We start from the raw sequence: 18,898 nt of genomic DNA on the forward strand, positions 1-18,898 counted from the left end.
AGCAGCTTAATAAAATTCTTATTTTAAAAAAGAACAATTCATAATTGCAAAATGCATTTCTACATCTGAAAAGATGGGATTGCATGCTTCTCCACCCCTCATTGATTACAGCTTTTGTCTGTGTGAAACAAGTTCCACACAGCGACTTGAATTCATTCTGTTCAAGGCAAACAACAAATGAAATACCAGCCCCCAGTCATCTTATAAATAAATGCCATAGTGCACACTGCAGTTTTCTTAGTAGAAGGCTGTCTGGTAATGCCTGCATGATTTAAATCTGTTGTCTGACAGAAGTATTTATCTTGGGCCAGCCTCATTATCACTCAGTAATTTGCCCCACAAAAATTGAACTGGAGCAGGAAGTTTGATTTCCTGTTTTCCAAGTCTTTAGAGGTCTGGCTGATGTCTGGTTTGGGAGGGTGATAGAATTTTAAATACACATAAATACACAGCTGGGAATACAGAAAGCAGCACTAGCTTATTTGTTCTGGCCAATCAAACCTAGCCCACAGACCGAGGGAAGGAATTGTCCCCTGTACTCTGCTCTGATAAGACCCCACCTGGAGTACTGCATCCAGCTCTGGGCTCCCCAACAAAAGAAGGAGGTGGACCAGTTGAAACAGGCACAGAGAAGGGCCATGACAATGATTAGGGGCTGGAGTTCCTCTCCTTTGACAAACGGACTAAAGGTTGTTGTTCAGTTTGGACAAGAGAAGGTTCTAAGACACTGGAACAGATTGCCCAAAGCAGCTGTGGATGTCCCGTCTCTGGAAGTGTTTGAAGCCAGGTCAGATGGGACTTTGAGAAACCTGGTCTAGTGGAAGATGTCCAGGCAGGTTGACCTTATTGACAGCCTTTCAATATATTAAGTTACTTAAAAGAAAATCGATGAATTTTTGCAAGAACAGGTAGTGATATGTCAAGGGGGAATGGTTTTAAAGAGAAAGAGGGCAGATTTAGATAAGACATGAAGAATTTTTTTATTTTTGGTGGGTTTTTTGGGTTTTTTTTGGTTGTTTTTTTTTTTTTTTTTTTTTTTTTTTTTTTTTTTTTTTTTTTACTGTAAGGATTGTAAGACACTGGAACAGATTGCCCAAAGCAGCTGTGGATGTCCCGTCTCTGGAAGTGTTTGAAGCCAGGTCAGATGGGACTTTGAGAAACCTGGTCTAGTGGAAGATGTCCCTATCCATGTCAGGGGCTGTACCAGGCATCTTTAAAGATTTCTTCCAACCCAAACAATCCTACAATTCCATAAAGGAAGTGAAGCATCCAATTTTCACTAAAAAATATCAGACTCCAGCTTGTAAGAAATTATTTTGTGCCTTTGAAAATCCTCATCTTCACAGCTTTCTCTATAGATTCACTTCCTTGATAAAAAACCACAGCACCAGAAAACAAAAGGATAAACATGAATTAGAAGAGTGAAAAGCCTCTATACACTGATGGTGGAAACAAAGAGCATAAGGCAATGGCATCCTGCCCCATAGAAAAAGAGCTTGTTTACAAAAAATTCAGCCTTTTCCATTTTCAAACAATATAATGCTAATTTCTTAAAGACAAAGTTCCTTTGAACCATTTGACTGGATAATAAGGACAATTCCATTTACAAGGGTTTATGAAGAATGGTGCAGACAAGGGGTAAAATATGACCCACTAGTCCTCCTAAAACTTCAAACATCATTCAGAAACAAATACTCATTTCAAAGCAGGTAAAATGTATTTTCTTTTTGACATGTTCATTGATTAATTGTGCCTGAAGTGGTTTTGATGACCCTTTCTATTGTATTACCCTCTCAAACTCTGTCTGCTGTCTTTTTTTAAGCAATGAGGCTCTGAAATGATGCAGTTGTTACTATTGAGGCTGTATTTTCTAGCTAGTTTAGCTCCAACCTCCCAAGTATAAGATCAGTATCTATAAACTATTTTGCACACAACTATCCCTCTGAAGGTAAAGTGGGGACTCAAACTTCCCCAAAAACGTAATTAAGAAGAGTTTTGGTTTGAACTCTTCTATATTGACTTTGAGGCTTGTTTCTTTTTTCTGGAAGTAGAAAGGACTTGTGTTTGAAAGACTGTGTGGGTATAGGAATATAGTCCTTAAATTTCTAATCTCTCAGATGCCAGAAATCCTCATTGCAGTGCATTGCATGCTTCCAAATAGAAAAGTGAAACAGTAAGTATTACAAAAACATAATTCCTGTTGGCATAAAAAGCTGGGTTGTTCTGGTGAGGTAAAGTACCAATAATTTCTTAATGAGTGAAGAGGAACACACTTTGAGGGAAAAAGAATACAGATAAAGGTGTTATGACATAACTTTCTTTTAGCATACATAGAGGAAAGATGCAACCTATCACCTGGAGTACTGGGGACATCAGAAAGTGGTAACTTGACACAGATGACTGTCTAGACATGTGTTTTGTTTTGGGGTTTTTTTTCAATTTCTTATATTATTAGAAACATTACAATACACTGGAAAGCTCTACTTCCTAGGAAAATAATTCTGGGGTTTTTTTAAAAAGCAACACAGAAAGAAAATGCAATATGGGGAAAGAAAATACAGAAAGAAAAGCTCATGGGGAAAAAAGGTAAGTGAACTCTTAGATCAACCACTAAACCAGCAATTGCAGCAGCCCCTCTAGGTATAGGATACACAATTTCAAGTCTCTTTCCCACTGATCCATGTTTTACCAAGTGTCCCAAACAAGAAGCTATTTGTTTCACACACTTTTGCCTTACTCTGATTGAGATTTTTGCACAGCTTAAATGACTCAGACCCAGCTGTAGGTGCAGAATTTGAATTATGGAAGGGAAGATCTCTCAGGACAGGCCATGCAAAAGTGAGATGTGTGGAACAGATAAAGCACAAAGAATGATAAACAAAGAGCAAATTACTGCCTGCTGGAAAAAACATAGAAAGCAAGAAGCACAAAAATACTTGTGATTCAAAAGAAAATCTATAACAGAGTAGGATTTTAATATACTTTCTAAAATAACTGGGCAAAAATTTTATTGTTACCCACTTGCCATAGGAACAAGATTTAGGACAAGGTATTTGGGTCTTCACGGATATTTTGATTGATGCAACAAATTTTGAATAAGCATTTTCAAACTTTCTCACAATGGCTTCTAGATCATTGTTCATCCTACAGCATGGAGCACTTCTCATAGCTGAGAAATTCTAATGTGTTATTAAGAAATTAAATTTAATCTGCTCTGGTTGCCAGGACAGAGAAGTCAGCCTGAACAAATATGAAATCACAAGTAAAACAGTAAATGAAAAACTATTGTTCAGAACAAAACTATATATAGGCCAGGGAAAATAACCATGTTTTAACATGTTAACTATAAAAAACTGAAATTTAGATAGATCACCAGTAAGTACTAGAAGAATAGGAATTTTTCAAAAAGTAGAAAGAAAAATAACGTTATGGAAAGAAAAATGACAGAATTAAAAGAAAGCATAAACAAAGTTATTTATTAAATTAAAATGTGCAGTTCAGAGTTTACTGAAATGTTCAAATAGTGTGCTATAATTAATGTTTTAAAATAAATACAAGTGGCAACATGTGTAAAGCAATTAGTTCTGAAACAGAAACAGTCTTCATTAAAATCAGAAAACAAGAACAGTATTTACCATTTGCTTCTTGCATTTTCAGCTGGTGATTTTTTTTAAGCTCTGCAAAAAAAAAATCCATTAATAAAGGATCTTTATTTTAATATTACAGAAAAGGTTTGAAAGAAGAGATCAAAAAGGCATTTGGTTTTTCTAGCCAATATAAAAAAACTCTTTCTCATTCGTTCCCTCACTACTTTCTCATTATCACCTATACCAATTATATAAATCATGTTCTCTCAGAAATATAGCAAAGCAAGCTGCAAACTCAGTTAACTCTGATATTTACATTGTAAAATCTGCCCAGATTTCTTCAGAGGAAAAGGATTACTAATTGTTGTTTTTACTTCCATAAAGTTACCATAAATATTACCTTGAGGGTAGAGCTCAACTTCTGAATGCATTATACCTTGAGACATAAATGGAAGCCACCTACGAATAAGAAAGAAAATAAGAAATCAGGTAGGAATCAATCTTTATTTACATTACCATATAACTAAACGGTCCATATCTGATTTTCATGCTGAATACATCTAACACCAATGGGTCCCCACTCCTAAAATTTTAGTATTCATGTTACAGTAGAAATTATTTGACTCAACAACGAAATTTCCTTTGTGCAAAAGTAAGAGCCTTGTAGGTGTAAAATACACTTGTATCAGATTAAGAGACTCATATGGCAGTACTTGTTTATATAGCTAAACAGAAGAATAGAGCACAGAACATTTTTTTCAGTACTATGGATTTAGAGGTAAGTATAATTTGTATGTATCTATTGCAATATTTCTTAAAACTACAGTTCAGTGTTAAAACAAAGACGGAACCAAACACTTCTCTTTCTTATTCCTCCTATAAATTGAGGACAGGTAAATTAATCTCAAAAAAGGACAAATCAATTAAAACATTCTTTACATTTCCTAGTCATGTTACCCTAGGCTATGTATAATTTTGAAAACTTTCCATTGAGAACATGGATTACCAATGGCTTTTATTTCCTCTTGCTTGGTAAAAAAATCAGCTATTTTTTTACCAGAAAAGAAATGCAGCAATCTTCTGGGCTGTAGTTTTTTATTTTCTCAGTCCACTTCCATGGACTCTCCAGAAATGACCTAAACCATTCAGTCTCCTATGAAGCCTGTTGGGATTCCAATACAAGCTGGGCAAGGAAAGCCCAGAGCAGCTTACGAAGTTTCCAACGTTTTGTCTTGAAAACAGTACTTGGCAAATTCATATAAGAACTACACCCTAAGAAATAAATTTTCTCTTACTAAACTACTTATTTCTATCACTCCTGCTAAAAACTGATGGCACAGGTATCTTCTGAAATCCCAGATGCTAAAAGGTATCAGTAACTAGTAAACACTCTGTAATTGAAATCGAGTAGAAGGTGTTAGATGTTCAGAAACTAATACCAGGTTTTTAAGACAGATAAAATGCTTGTGTTCTTTTGGTTAAATGAGACAAAGACAGAACTTTTTTTCATGTCCTGGATCAGAAAATAGCTCTGTAAAATAAAATAAATGTGAGGCTGAAGATTACTGAATTAGATTTCTGAAGAGCAAAAACCTTCTTCCTCCTTGAATAGAGCGCAAGTACATTTTGGCCAACATGGAAGCTACACCTGATCCCCACCACTGACTTATTTTAACCCCTTTTCAGTGGAAGAGTTTCCTTGTAGGGAAGTTAGACATTAAGAAACACTTGTTTCTTTTTAACACTCTGTATCACAGAATAATAAGCATCTGGTGTTAATTATCACAGAATTAACACAGCAACGTGCCCTGCCATTTATCATTGCTAAGCCATATTGCTCACTAGAGATAACTATGACACAAAGAAAATTTCACCTATATTTTTTAATAAAGGTAGCATCTACAGCTAGCAGCAACTGCTGGTCTGCATCCAAATCTGCTCAGAGAAATCCTCAGTCTTATATTACTATTAATAAGCATCTTACTGGTTGAAGAAAAATCTCAGATTTAGAGAGTTAATCAAGGTGTGAAAACACCTTTATTCCTGTTTTTGAGGATGTGACACCAAGAATTGCAAGAAGTCGTTCAAGGTTATGTAACGTATTCATTAAAATCCAGACAAAATATCTAGGCAATGTGCATTTTTAAATATTATTAATTAAATGTTATTTATTTTGGTGCCTTGTCACATAGTCATATTGTTTCTCATCACTTTCTTTATTTGACTTGAGTCATGCATATTCCCAGGAGAGAGACTGTAAACTGGAAACTCCAAAAGTGGGATTACCATATTTTTCTAAAAATGCAAAATGTAGTATTTATCAATTGACTTTTAAGATGCTCATTTAATAACTTAAATGGAACATCTACAAAATAGTTCCAGGCATCATATTTGTCTCTCTGGCCAGGCTGTAAAGAGTGTGAATGCTAATCTTGGAGGGAAAATATTGTTTCTTTCCCATTTAGAAATACACTTAATTTAGAACATCTCAGGTGCTTTATCTTTCCTTCCTGAAAGGTAAATCACGCTTACAGCACTGATCCTGTAAGATAAGGCTGTACTCTTAATTCTAGCAACACAGACTCAATATAAGTGTTTAACCTTTGCTACAGACCATACAGAACATTAATTCAAGCAATCTGTTCTGGAATAACACATTTTGTGGATTTCATGAAACTGTGAAATAATAAAAAAATGTCTTTGCCTGAAAAACTCACATTTAGTACATCAATTGACACAATACTTGTAGCGATACATCTTGAGGAATATTTTAAAATATTGCTTAAAAAACTACCTTTCACAATTGAAAACATATTCTGAGTTGCTCTCAGCTTCTCTGATGATGACTTTATCACAGTACCAGTGCTGGGACTTGGTGCTGGCCTCACAGCGCAACAGCACCTTCTGCAGCTTCCCAAGGGACACAGCTTCCACTTCAAACACACTGACCTGGGAGACAGAGGAGACAGCAATCTGCAATTTGCCACCAATAAGGCAGCCCAAAAACTGAAGTGTGTTAAAAGCCTGATCAATTCCCACAATGTACAAAGATTTCAACTGGTTTCAATGACAGCTGGACTGTATTCAAAGAGTTTGGATCTGAAGAGTTACATGTCTTTTGATGAAGTGTCACAGAAAATAGGAAAGTACAGCCAAAACCAGGATGTAGTAATAATCCTTCAAAATATTGGGGTTTTACAGCCATCATCCAAAATGCTGCACACAACCCTTTAGTATTGTTTCAATGCCTTGCCATTTACATTTCTCTAGGTAAGAAGCACTTAAAGCTGTTATTTCCTTTGTTGGCATTACTTTAGATCAGACCTTCTCTTAATTTTCTCTTTTCGGTTTCACCTCCTCTACTTGCATTTTATTCTACTGAAAGAAACTGAAATCTGACATGCCATTTTGTTTCCCCATGTTATTCATTTAGGCTTGTGCTTATAGTGGGAAAAGATTGTTTTCATAGAAGCATGAAGCAGATCAGGTCCAGGTTGATAATTTGCTGTCCCAGTGAAAAGCATACAGCTTTCTGTCTCTAAATGTAATAGTCCAGATCATTCTTCTCAGTACAAAGAAAATGAAGGAAAGAAATACACTGGAAAATTCCTATCTGTAAAGTTCTCAGTCCTCAGCAAATGGCAGAATTGAGACTGCCTGTGCAAGATTACTTATCCCTTGTGTATAGATAATATATGATCACAAGCTAGTCTCCCTGAAAGATTCCTGCGTCAAAGTGTGCTCAGGAGGACGACAGATTTTTCAGTATCTCCTTTTGTCTTCATTATCTTTATGTCTCTATGCATTATTTACTGCAACCACCCAAAGAGCTCAGTGAAATAGAACTGATTTCCCCAGTGACTTCACCTTTGCACTTCTCCCATAGCATCCTGGCTTCCTGCAACTGCTTAATCTCTTTTTTAAAAGGCCATCTGCATAATATTTCAATTTACCTACATAGTTAAAGTGCAGAGTTTGCTGCTAAAAGCTGTCAAAGATGCAGAGCAGTGTGGGTGCTCAGCTGAGAAACGGGTTAATTTACTGAAATATTTAATATTTCAAAGAGATTACAGGGTGTGCAGAGCAGAATTCTATTTGAACTCAGTTACAGCTGTGGTTGTTCAGAGAAGTTAACTTGGTTATGCAGCAATACAGAGGTATGAAAAATGTGGTCACTCAGGAAGGTTTTATTTTAAGCAATTTGCCCAATACAATACAGAATATCTGTGGCAGGGATGGAATCAAGTTGTTCAAGTCAGCATTCCACTATCTCTGCCAAAAATTATATATCCCAGTCTCTGCTTTGCTGCTCCAAACAATCCACTGTCTTATTCACCCATTTCCATAACAAAGTGCCCTTTGAATCAGTCCCCTTAGCCCTTGTGTAAATAATATGCTGAATTGACAATCAAGCTGGCCAGAATAATGCCTAGAATAAAATTCCACCTAAATTCTGCATTTTATTTTGAATAGAACTTTATCTCTCATACATTAGTAACAGCATAAAATATCTATTTTAAAATAGTATAGATACATTTAAAGTTTCCCAGTGGGTTATGGCTGTTTTTAGCACTTTAGGTACTGCTTTTCATTTGGTAATTAAGTGTTCCACTAACAGATTGATACCAATGGTTGTACATACAAGTGTTAACCCTCAATAGACCACAAAGGAAGAAACAGGCTCAATAGAAAGTCACAAGAAGGCTAGTGGCAGAGTTAACATTAAATTCAGTAGTTCCTGGAATTTAACATACTGCAGAAAATCAGGATGAGGTATATTTTACTTTTGGAAGAGCTAGGAGGTAATAAATTTAAAGAAAAATTACTTTAAGTCTGTCCTGTATTAATCACAATACTTTACTGTTACACATTAAAAGGAATACAAAACAAACAGACCTACTAAGATCTAAAATCGTGGAACAATTTCTGTACACTCTTTTGGAGCCAGCTATAGCTCACCATACTTTAAAAGGATATGTTTTAAATTCATAGGCAGCTCTTCTCACCATCTGAGGGTGAGGCCCTCAAACAATTTTTATTTCCCTTTTCCTGCATATATTTTCACTCATGCTATTAAATCCTGGGTCAATAGAAAAATATTTTCCTTAGTTCTTAAAAGATATTCAGCTAAACTTATGTGGTTTGCTTTATTACTATTTTTAGGAACCTGTATACCTGTATGCAATTATTTAACTATATTCACAAGGCTAGGCAAATTGTTTTCCAAACTTACCATTCCTCTCTGAAATGGCACTGGTGCACCAGTTTTATGCAGAAGTCTTAGACCAGAATCTCCTCTTTTTCCATAGATGCACAAATAAACTGCACAGTCTGTGTCAGCTTGCTCCAAGTCACCAGTGTGGACATAAACACAGTATAAAACAACTTCCAGAAATAACCAAAAGAAGAAAATGCAAGTTATATGGAATCACAACTAATTTTAGTCGCTGTTATAGCTGAATGCTAACAATGACAGTATGTCTGATCTGCAATTAGTTTTCTGAATACTCTCCACAAATCAGTAAAACTATTTGCTTTTAAGATTGCTAGGACCACAATTTGGTTGACATTAACACTAAAAACCAGGTAGCCAATATATAAATAACTGTACACACATACTTGGATAGATAGGTTTTCCAGCTTCCACTACTGGAAGTTCACACAGAAATTCTCTGTCATCACGATTCTTTGATAACCATATGTTTGCTGGAAAATTCAGTGTTTTCTTGTTCCTTAAATGTTGCAGTGTCACCTGAAGGAGAAGCAATTCTAAATATAACTCACTTCCAGTGCTTTGTTTCTCAACAGCAAAACATAATTTTGTATATATATTTTTTTCTATCTCAGAAAAAAGTAACACAATCAGTAAGTATGTTATACAAAACTGAAGTATGAAAATATCTTTGTTTTGGCCACTAATGTGCAACAAACAAACCTGTAGCTGTAATTTGAGGGTTTGCCATCTGTGATGTCCCCAGGTCTGGTTTCAGCAAGTAAACCACCTCTATGTAACACTGCCTGGAGGACTGAGACTGAAAACTTTCTGGTAGCTGCTGTTACATGACACTGAGCTTTTGGAAGATGCGGAAAGATGGACACAGATCTTTTATTTTAGAATGAAAACAGGATGAAACTCATCATCTACATCTTTCTGAACTTTGACAAGTAGAGGACACATTGGAATATTAAATCAATTTGTATTATCTTTGGCTCTTCTACAGCAAAACAAAAAACAACCTGGGTACCATCACCATCTATAAATTCTTAAGATGGTTAGAATTCCAATTTCTAGAGTTATTTGCTGCTGTACAGTAAGATAGCTGCCTCACTTGTTTCCTATAAGTACAGCACTCTTTATTATCTTTTATGAAAGCAGTTTTTGTTGGCCTTGAATTACCATACTTACTACAGGAGTTTTCCAGAGGTCTTGACTAGCAAAAGGAAATAAAAAATTATATTTCTGCAGTTGTGTTTCTGAGTGTGCATATAATATGCATAAGCTTTGCAAACAAAATTATGAAAACAAGTACTCGCATCCAAATTCTAACACTTAGGGAATCAGGGCAATAGATGTCTTTATCTCACTTTTCTAATAAAATATTATTTAAAGTAAAATGAATACTGCTTTCAACACCAAAGCATGTATTTATTCTAATGTGAAATACTTTGGCAGTACTGATTCCTAATCTCTAATATTTATTGGCAGTGCCCCCCCTGCTGATTCATAACAATTGCACATATTAACTGCTTTTTCAGAAAAACACAGCTTTCAACATGATTTATTTCTTGATCTGAAATGAAGTTTTTGAAATCCTTTGGTTACCCTATGAAATTTGGAGCAAAATATTAAAAAAACATTTAGTAACCACCAGGCTGGAAAGTGGAATATTTATGCTCACTTTCAGTTTTATTACAGTCTCAGTTAATACCTTCAGGTTAATGTAAAAATCTGCTATTATTGCCTAATTCTTATTGCCTATTATATTCTTAATAATTGTCTAAATCAAGCTTTTTAAGATTATTCAAATGAAAAGGAATAAACTTGTTTCCTTTACAAATTCAACGCAAGAAACAGATAAAAAAATTATTATCCCAGTTCTAAAATACATTTTATATGGGTGTCAGCCTTAGGAAGCATTTAGAACAAATTTTGGTTTTGGTGAACATCCCTAAATTTCTAGAGAAAATTAGAATTAAAACAAAACAAAGAAGAATTTATTCACCAAACCGGGAAGGAAAAAAAAAAAAAAAAAAAAAAAAAAAAAAAAAAAAAAAAAAAAAAAGCCAGCAGCTTTTTTCCCTTGAAAATATTCATAATTATGAGAAATGGTGGGTCCTGTTATAACTTACTTTGTTTACCTTTCAGCAAACTTTGTTCATTCCTGGCAAGTTGTTGTCATGGAATGAGTGATGTTCCATCATTTTCAATTTTTCAGAGCTGGAATTTAAAGCTAGGATCTCCCTAACACACTGAAGAGTACAGAAACACTAAAGAGTATGGCAAATTTTCAGAAAACAAAATTTGGTCAAACACATCAATACAATAAAATTGCTGTCTGAAGGAATTAGGAATAATTGCAAAATAATTCTGCATATTTCTATCCCTTAGGAGATGAACTGTATCAGTGTTTTTGTCATCTCTACAGCAATCTAAGAACAATTCAGTAACAGTTTATCCCAATCAGCATTTATAGATTCATAAACATATGTCTTTACGAAAAGATGGGCCTTTATTTCACATAAATTTAATAAAACAGGAACAAAATCACCATAAAAGTCTCACCCTCTGTAAGTTCCACTCAGGTTGTTCATTTGGTAATCCATCAAGTTCAAGTCTTATCTTGTAGATATTCCCAATGTTGTCTATTTTAACCTGAATAAAGTCAGAACATTACAGTATAAAACTACTTAGAACCACATCTTTATCTTTGCAATTGATTCTAGATTTATCTGAACCATCGTAGTATCTGAGTGTTCAGAAACAATGCATAATATTTGATTGGCAGATTTGAGGTTATAGGATTCAGAAAACACATTTCTTCTGTTTTGACTAAGCGGATTACTGTCTGAGCCCTAGTTTGACCAGATTACAGCCTAGTGGAATCACAATGCTTGCCAGGAGAATGATTTAACAGGTATATTTGAACTCTTCAAAGTTTCAAGAGTCAAAAAGTTGGTGAGGGTTGTTCATGAGAGAAATGAGCAATACAAAATTACATCCTATAAACAAAATTACATCCTCTCACTACAAATCACAAATCTTTCATAATTCTGCAAAGATGACCATAAACCCTAATATGTCAACATGAAGGATATAAAATTTTTGAGACCTCAAAGAATAGCTCCCAAGAGCTGGCAGAACATCTGCAAAACTTCAGAAGTCACTGATGCTATATTTGCTTTCTGACTATGATTTGCATTCATTTGCCCTTCCAAGCATTATGTGTGCTCTTACTTATAAAAAATATTCTATGCGACCCTATCTTCAAAACTTTAAATGAACCCTCACTTATCTAGGGTTCATTTGAAGTTTAATCACTATTTAAAGCAAGCATAAATAATTTTAGATAATTTGTAATGTACCTTTAGGAAAAGAAGAGTGTGTTATTATGTTATTTCTCAAATAATAATTCTATTCATAAAAGATTGGTAACAGCCTAATCCTTTCCACCATTTACATCCAAAAAGCTATTTACATTGGACAAAAATTATCTTCATTCTCTTAGAAACACTACTATATTATCCACTCATTCTTTACTTTCATTAACAAAAAGCACTCTTCTCATTTGAGAGTTCAGAATTACCTCATTTCTTATCAGCTTTTAGCTCTTTGTGCTTTTATGTAAGAAAATTTCATGTTATAGTCACAGCATTGTCATGCTTTAGTCAAAGATTTCTAAAAGTAAAAAACTTCTACTCTGGATTTCCTGAACATTGAAATGCACATTGAAATTTCCTAATGGTTGTTTGAGAAAGAATCTGGGGGTTTCACACATGTTATTTTTGTTGGTATACTTGTTACATCCACCTGAATTCCATTAACCAAATAAATGTGATCACCAGGCTTGCAACACTGATGTGACAATGTAGTTTCCTTCTTTTCCAGTGGCTTAAGAAAGTAGCTTTGTTTTGCTCTGCCAAGTCATATCCTTGCTTATTCTGCATAATATTCCCTCTAAAAGTAGTCTTATTGGAGGTAACCTGGAAACTTTGGGATTAAAGCAGCAGTAAAGTATGGGCATATATTCAGCTTGAATGCAAAACAAAACAAAACAAAAAAAAAAAAAAAAAAAAGTATTGTAATTCCCCCCATTTCACACACAAACAAACTAACCTACTTCTCAAGCAATATGGGATCTGGTCTTCTCATTCACAGAGCTGGTGCTCACTGCATATATAAGGCTATCATGTCATCTGTTTATTCTAATAATTCTAATAAAACCCTCTTAGACTTTTAGTTAATAAAGATCAAAGGTTGCACATCATTTCATGTATCAACACAACGCAAAACAAAATGTGCTAGACTAAGAATGCAAGAGTGTTTTCTTCCTAAAATAAGTATAGGTCTTCCAGAAGTAACACTCTGGTAGTCTTGATTTTTCTCATGCACTGTCTTAGGAATGATTAAGCAGGCAATGAAAACTCACATGGGTAAGGTAAAATAAGAAAGAGTAGATCGCATATTGAATGGTTTTAATTCTAAGGTTAGTTATACTCAAACTTTTCATAGTTGCACCTGTTGCTGATAAATGTAAGGTGAAAGAACTTTAAACTGACTCCTAATTGGTGGATTATTTTAGCCTTTCAGAAACTACTTTCTTCCTAGAACTCATGGCCAGAGCTATGATTAAGTTGATTACTTTAAAAATAAAATTTGGTATCATCTGTTCCAGAATATATCAGTGAAAACATAAACGTTCAAAGACAGAAGTGGTAAGAAGAAGATGTAACTTTTTTTATGTCTTACATTCCTATCCTCATTTCAAGATATGTTCAGTTAAGCAAGTACTGCATAAAGTTTAAGGAGAAAAAGAGAAGAAAGAGATCTTGCTCATAGGCTTTTTATTTGTGGATTTATCCACGGCAGACTAAAGAGTGAAAAGCACTTCAATGGCATTTGCTATTTCATGCCTGAAAGCTATAGTGTCAATGTGATGTAAAAAACCCCTAGGAGTAGCCCCAGGTGCTGAGAGAAAGATCCTGCTCTCTCACAAGATCAATATCTGCAGCACACAGCCATAATGGGCCACATCCATTTTAGAGAAGAAAAATTGGTCCATCTCTTTTGAACATATGGATTAACTTTGCAAACATGACATTATCCAACATTGCTTATAAATGATTTATTAATTAGGAGAACAGGATTCCCTGTGGATCATAATCTATCGCCTATATGCTTAGAAAATAAACATTATGGTAGGTTGTCTCCTTGCCTATGCCCTATTCATAGAGAGAATTATGATTATTAATATCATTGACAGTATCAATCTCGGATTGTACAAAGATTGTATCAGAAGAGTTGATGAGTCCAGAAAAAATCATTAAATATATAACTTCTGCTTTAGCTACTGAAGACAATGTTACATGAATCTCAGATAAGATTTAAGCAAAACAGAAAGCTTCTTTGCTAATTTCCTCTCAGCCTACCTAGACATAATTTCCTGATTAAAATAGAGGTGGGGTTATTCTTAAATAAAAGCAGAAACCCTGTGTTTTCACAAAGTGGTAACACATAGATTTCATTGGACTTTTAGTTATTCCACAGGTAAACATTTCTGGTATTTCAATTACTTGTAATATGGCAACTCTAAAATGGCTTTTCTTCTTTAATTGAACGAGTTGCACAGCATACATTTTATAGTATGCTTTGAAAACTGTATGCCTGAAAATTTAATTACTAAAGATCCCTAAACAATATGCAAGTCTTATATCAGGCATGGTTTGTTTCAAAATGAATAGTTTTTAAAGCTGGTTTCAAATCAATTGCCTTAAAGAAATCAATTTACTTTTATGCAGTAAATATAGGAACAAAACATTTTTTGTTTTCACACGACAGGATAATCCTTGGAAAGGTACCTATTAAAATAATGTTCTTAGCCTTCATTAGCTACCTGAAATTCATCTTCCTGCCCGGGAAGAAACAGCTGCTTCCTGTTGTCCTTGCCAAGAGTTATTGGTCCTGTTAATCCTCTGTCTCCATATATCCAAAGAGCAACACTTGCTTCAGTTCCTGCATTTCCTGTCAGTATTGACACTTTCCATTCATCATCCGAAGGAAGGGGACTCTCACCACCTTGGGGATTTCTCATTTCCTCTGTGAAATACAGAACGTTAGTGGGAGATGAAAATTGACATGAAGCTGCCAGTTGCTGTTGTAACTTCAGCACATAAGGAGGCCATAATAGCAGGGGGATTGTATTTTTTCATGGCAAGTGAGATAGTCTGAAAAGATTGATTTATGTTTCTTGTCTAGACCAAAATGTACTGATTAGTTGAGCTACAAGAATCAGCTGGAAAAAGAACAAGTTATCTCACACACGCCATCATCATATTCTTTGTACATATTCTGGAGCATAGCAAGGATGCTATGGTGCAGAACTCTGACCATTAAATTGATATTTCTGGTTTCTTAGTCTGACATTTAGAAACAAGTAGAATTTCTCCTCTAATGCCTTGTGTTGGGACATCATTAGCAGAGTCACATGTCTAAGAACACAGACAATTTTCATTTCAAATTTAAAAATAAATCAGAAAATTAACATTCTTCAAGTTAAATATCAACTAAATACTGTAAAAAAAAATTAAAATGCCTCAATATAGACTTGCTTAACCATACTTATGCAGTGCCATCATTTGGATTAAGACATGCTCTGCATGAATGAGACAATAGCAGCACAGTAGCACTTTATGAATAAATTTCACAGCTCTAATGGATAAGCAAATATAATTTTGTAAAATATAAGTTTCACTTTAGAACAACCTAGTGATCTTCCATCTGCCCTTAAGAGAAACACACATACATGCAGAGACATCAAATGACACCTCTGCACAGGAGATATGGAAAAACCAGACTCTATTAGGGAAAAGGAATTTAGTTTTGAGTAATTTAACCAAAGTGGAATTTACAAACTTCAAATGTCTGGAACACTGCTTTTCAATAATGGGACCACTGATCATGGAGCCATCTCCAAAAGAGGGAATCCTTGCTGCCAGGAATTTATAGTCTGTTCTGATACAAGAAGCAGTTATAAGTCCCAAATTTGAAAATATGAACATACATATTGCCAATATATTCTGTCTTCCAGGGGTTTCCAAATTGCTCACATGAGCACTTTCCATGTGACTGCAAAAAGAATTTTTAATATGTGACCAATATGAATCTGTTGAAGAATTCCCAATTCATCACTGTGGATGTTTCTGCTGCACTGCATAAGTTATGTAGTGGTATTAGAGTCCTTTCCTTTTTTTGTTTGCTTGATTAAAATACTGTACTGGGTTTCTCTGGATAGAGTTTTTCCCTTCACTTGTTACACTACCCTTACATCAAAGGAAAAAACCAAACACCCAACCAAACAAAATCAAACCAAAACCAGACAGAAAAACAATTGATGCAAAAGCTATCACTCAGTTCCAGCAGCCCTTTTTTCCTAAAAGTTGTACTCAAAAGGAATTACACCGTTGGTTGGATCATCAGGTTGTCCTATATTTAAATCAACATGGTTACTAAAGCACCAAAACTGAATTATGATCCATTAGCATTAATATCTTAACTGATGTGAAATATTTACACAAGGAATTGCAAAGGACTTAGGATCCATACAAAGTTCTACAATAAATAATGACTGACTTCTGGAATCACAGGAAATTGAGCACTGGCAAAGATTACAATATTTGGTTAATCAATTTTTAAGAAATTCAGAACTGTAGTATCATGATTTTACAGCAGTGCCTCTAACAGTAGAATTATGACTTTGGAATGGTCATAGTGATTTAGAATAGGCATTACTGGCTGGTTTTATTGTATTCTTCATCATGACTGAGAGCAAGTTATTCTGACAGGGAAAAGAAAATCAACACACCAAAAACAAAGCAAGAGGCAAACATCTAGAGTTTACCTGAATAATAACTTAATTACACTTGTCTTTCAGTGCCTGAAATAGCAGAACTATAGCAAATTGCTTTGGTATGATAAATATTTCTGAGAACTTGACTATAAGATTTTCTGTTACTGTAGTTTGCCTAACTTCTCACATGTAACTCTGAAAGCTAGAGTTCTTTCCAGCTATCCAAAACCACAACTTTCTTACAACAAAGAGATTAAAATGTTCATAAAATGCAAAGGTATTCAAGAAACATAAGGAATCCCATGCTGCTTCATGTGCTTAGGACAAGAACTCCAGACTTGGGCAGTTGCTCCCCAAAACAGTTACTGCAACCTCAAACTACCACCTCTTGGAACAATTATAATGCACAAACAATTCACAGGCTTGGAATGTTTTCTGCCTCGTAAATTACAGGCTCTTCTTACAAATGGAAATCGGTAGCATTGATTTGCTACAGGCTAAAAATATTTCAGTCTGAAAAGAGGATTTGATGGTTGCCCTGCATTACTCATGGGATTTTACACACTTCATGACAGCATGCTGTAAATCTATTGTGACAAAAATTAATTTTAATAGGCCTGCATGAGAATGTTGAAGTCACAGCCCTCTCCACAACTTCACAGAAATAACTTTTTTTAAATTTACTTACTTATCCTAAATGTAACACAAAAGGAAAATTATTGTGTCTGAGAAAACCATACGATCAAGTGACACTTTTAAAATGAACCATCAGAAAAACTCATCTCTGGACCAGAAGTTTGGGCAATCAAGTGGGTGTATTTTTTATTACACCATTGTAATCATTTCCAATCATGTGTATCATCATTTCCAATGTTAACTGAGGTGGAAATGAGATCAGATTTTATTTGTACCTTTTAAGTAAAATATTTTTAAAAATTAACAGCAACTAATAATACCAGACACACAGGAAAAGAATGTGGAGGATATAGAGAGCATTTCTCAGAGATACACTTTGTTAATACCAAACCACAGAGGTGTTCTCAGGGTCACAGACTGCATTTGTGTTATGGATGCTAATGACATCTGAGCTATTAAGTTGAAGCTGGGACCTGACATCATCTCTGTACAGTGAAAGAAGTTTCTTGAGGAACATTGAACTCACACTGCAATGGGAGAAGTCTCAAATGCTGTAGCATGGTTTTCAGTTTAATGAGTCCTAAATCAATTATTATTTGTGAAAACAGAAATCAAAATTCATCTACCAGTTAGCAGACACAGACATAGAAAGGAGGGCCTGGTCAGCCTAAGAGTTAATCTGCTCCGAGTTTGCCTGCTAAGCCCACCGCTGAATTGTAAACTCAGTACAAGCATCACCCTTTTCCAAATATTAACTCTCAGTGAAAAATAGAAAACAACAATTTAATTAATAAGAGTTTAAAACTCAAGGCTCACCTGTATATGTCAAAAGACATATGCTGAGTAAAAAAGTATCTCAGTAAAAAAATGATCATTTTATTTGAAAGACAGAGTAACTTTGATATTTCTATTCATTTTCCATAAGCAGAATCTATATTTATGAATGCCAGAAAAACTACTTAAAAAGTGCTAGAGACTCTATGTAACCAATTTCATGGCAGATATTCCTTCTATAAAAGGATCCTTTGTACCCAACCCTAAAAACATCCAGCTTCTTTGAAAACAGACTTGATGGCTTGTGTATTGTTGTCATGGGTTTCAGACACAGCATATCTGCTGACAACCCACCACACTTCAGAAAGGCTTTGTGACACAATGATACAAGATGAAGTCTGACAGACTAGAAATTGGGTGTTTTGAGCTAAAAAAGGAAAAAATATTTCCAAAAATAATTATGTATTTATAGTGATTCACACCTATGCTTGGAATTTAACCATAACACTTTGTTGAACTAAATTTAATTAAAATCCTGACTGATACTTCCCATTATACCCCATGAACAACGATGCCAGATGTGATGTCTTGTTCAGATAGCCAGACTTTTCATGTACACCTTGAAAAAAATCTGAGGATCAAGTTTGAAATTAAATCAGCAGCCCACCTGAATTATTTGCTACATAAATGCCTTTGAGAACACCTGTACTGAGTAAGCATGTTTCCCATACTGGAAGTTGCAATATAATCTTGTCTTTAAAGCTCTTTCAAAGTAACAGATATTTCTCCACCATGTGAATGTACCTCCATGTGCTGTTTGCAGCTCAGCAGTTTCCA

The 18,898-nt window shown here is 34.8% G+C and overlaps 1 protein-coding gene across 1 annotated transcript in view; it reads right to left on the minus strand.

The window, feature by feature from the left end:
* RP1 (RP1 axonemal microtubule associated) overlaps window positions 1-18,898 on the minus strand; it is a 163,494-nt gene that overhangs the window by 107,468 nt on the left and 37,128 nt on the right. The window contains exons 17-22 of the mRNA XM_041473763.1: window positions 14,699-14,901; window positions 11,371-11,460; window positions 9,207-9,339; window positions 8,821-8,972; window positions 6,382-6,536; window positions 3,988-4,046 (exon numbers count right to left, since the gene is read on the minus strand). Of these exons, the coding sequence (XP_041329697.1) occupies window positions 3,988-4,046; window positions 6,382-6,536; window positions 8,821-8,972; window positions 9,207-9,339; window positions 11,371-11,460; window positions 14,699-14,901 (792 nt within the window). The remainder of the gene's footprint in view (window positions 1-3,987; window positions 4,047-6,381; window positions 6,537-8,820; window positions 8,973-9,206; window positions 9,340-11,370; window positions 11,461-14,698; window positions 14,902-18,898) is intronic.

Source organism: Pyrgilauda ruficollis, unplaced genomic scaffold (genome assembly GCF_017590135.1).
Source record: "Pyrgilauda ruficollis isolate IOZ18807 unplaced genomic scaffold, ASM1759013v1 scaffold30, whole genome shotgun sequence".
NCBI lineage: Eukaryota > Metazoa > Chordata > Aves > Passeriformes > Passeridae > Pyrgilauda > Pyrgilauda ruficollis.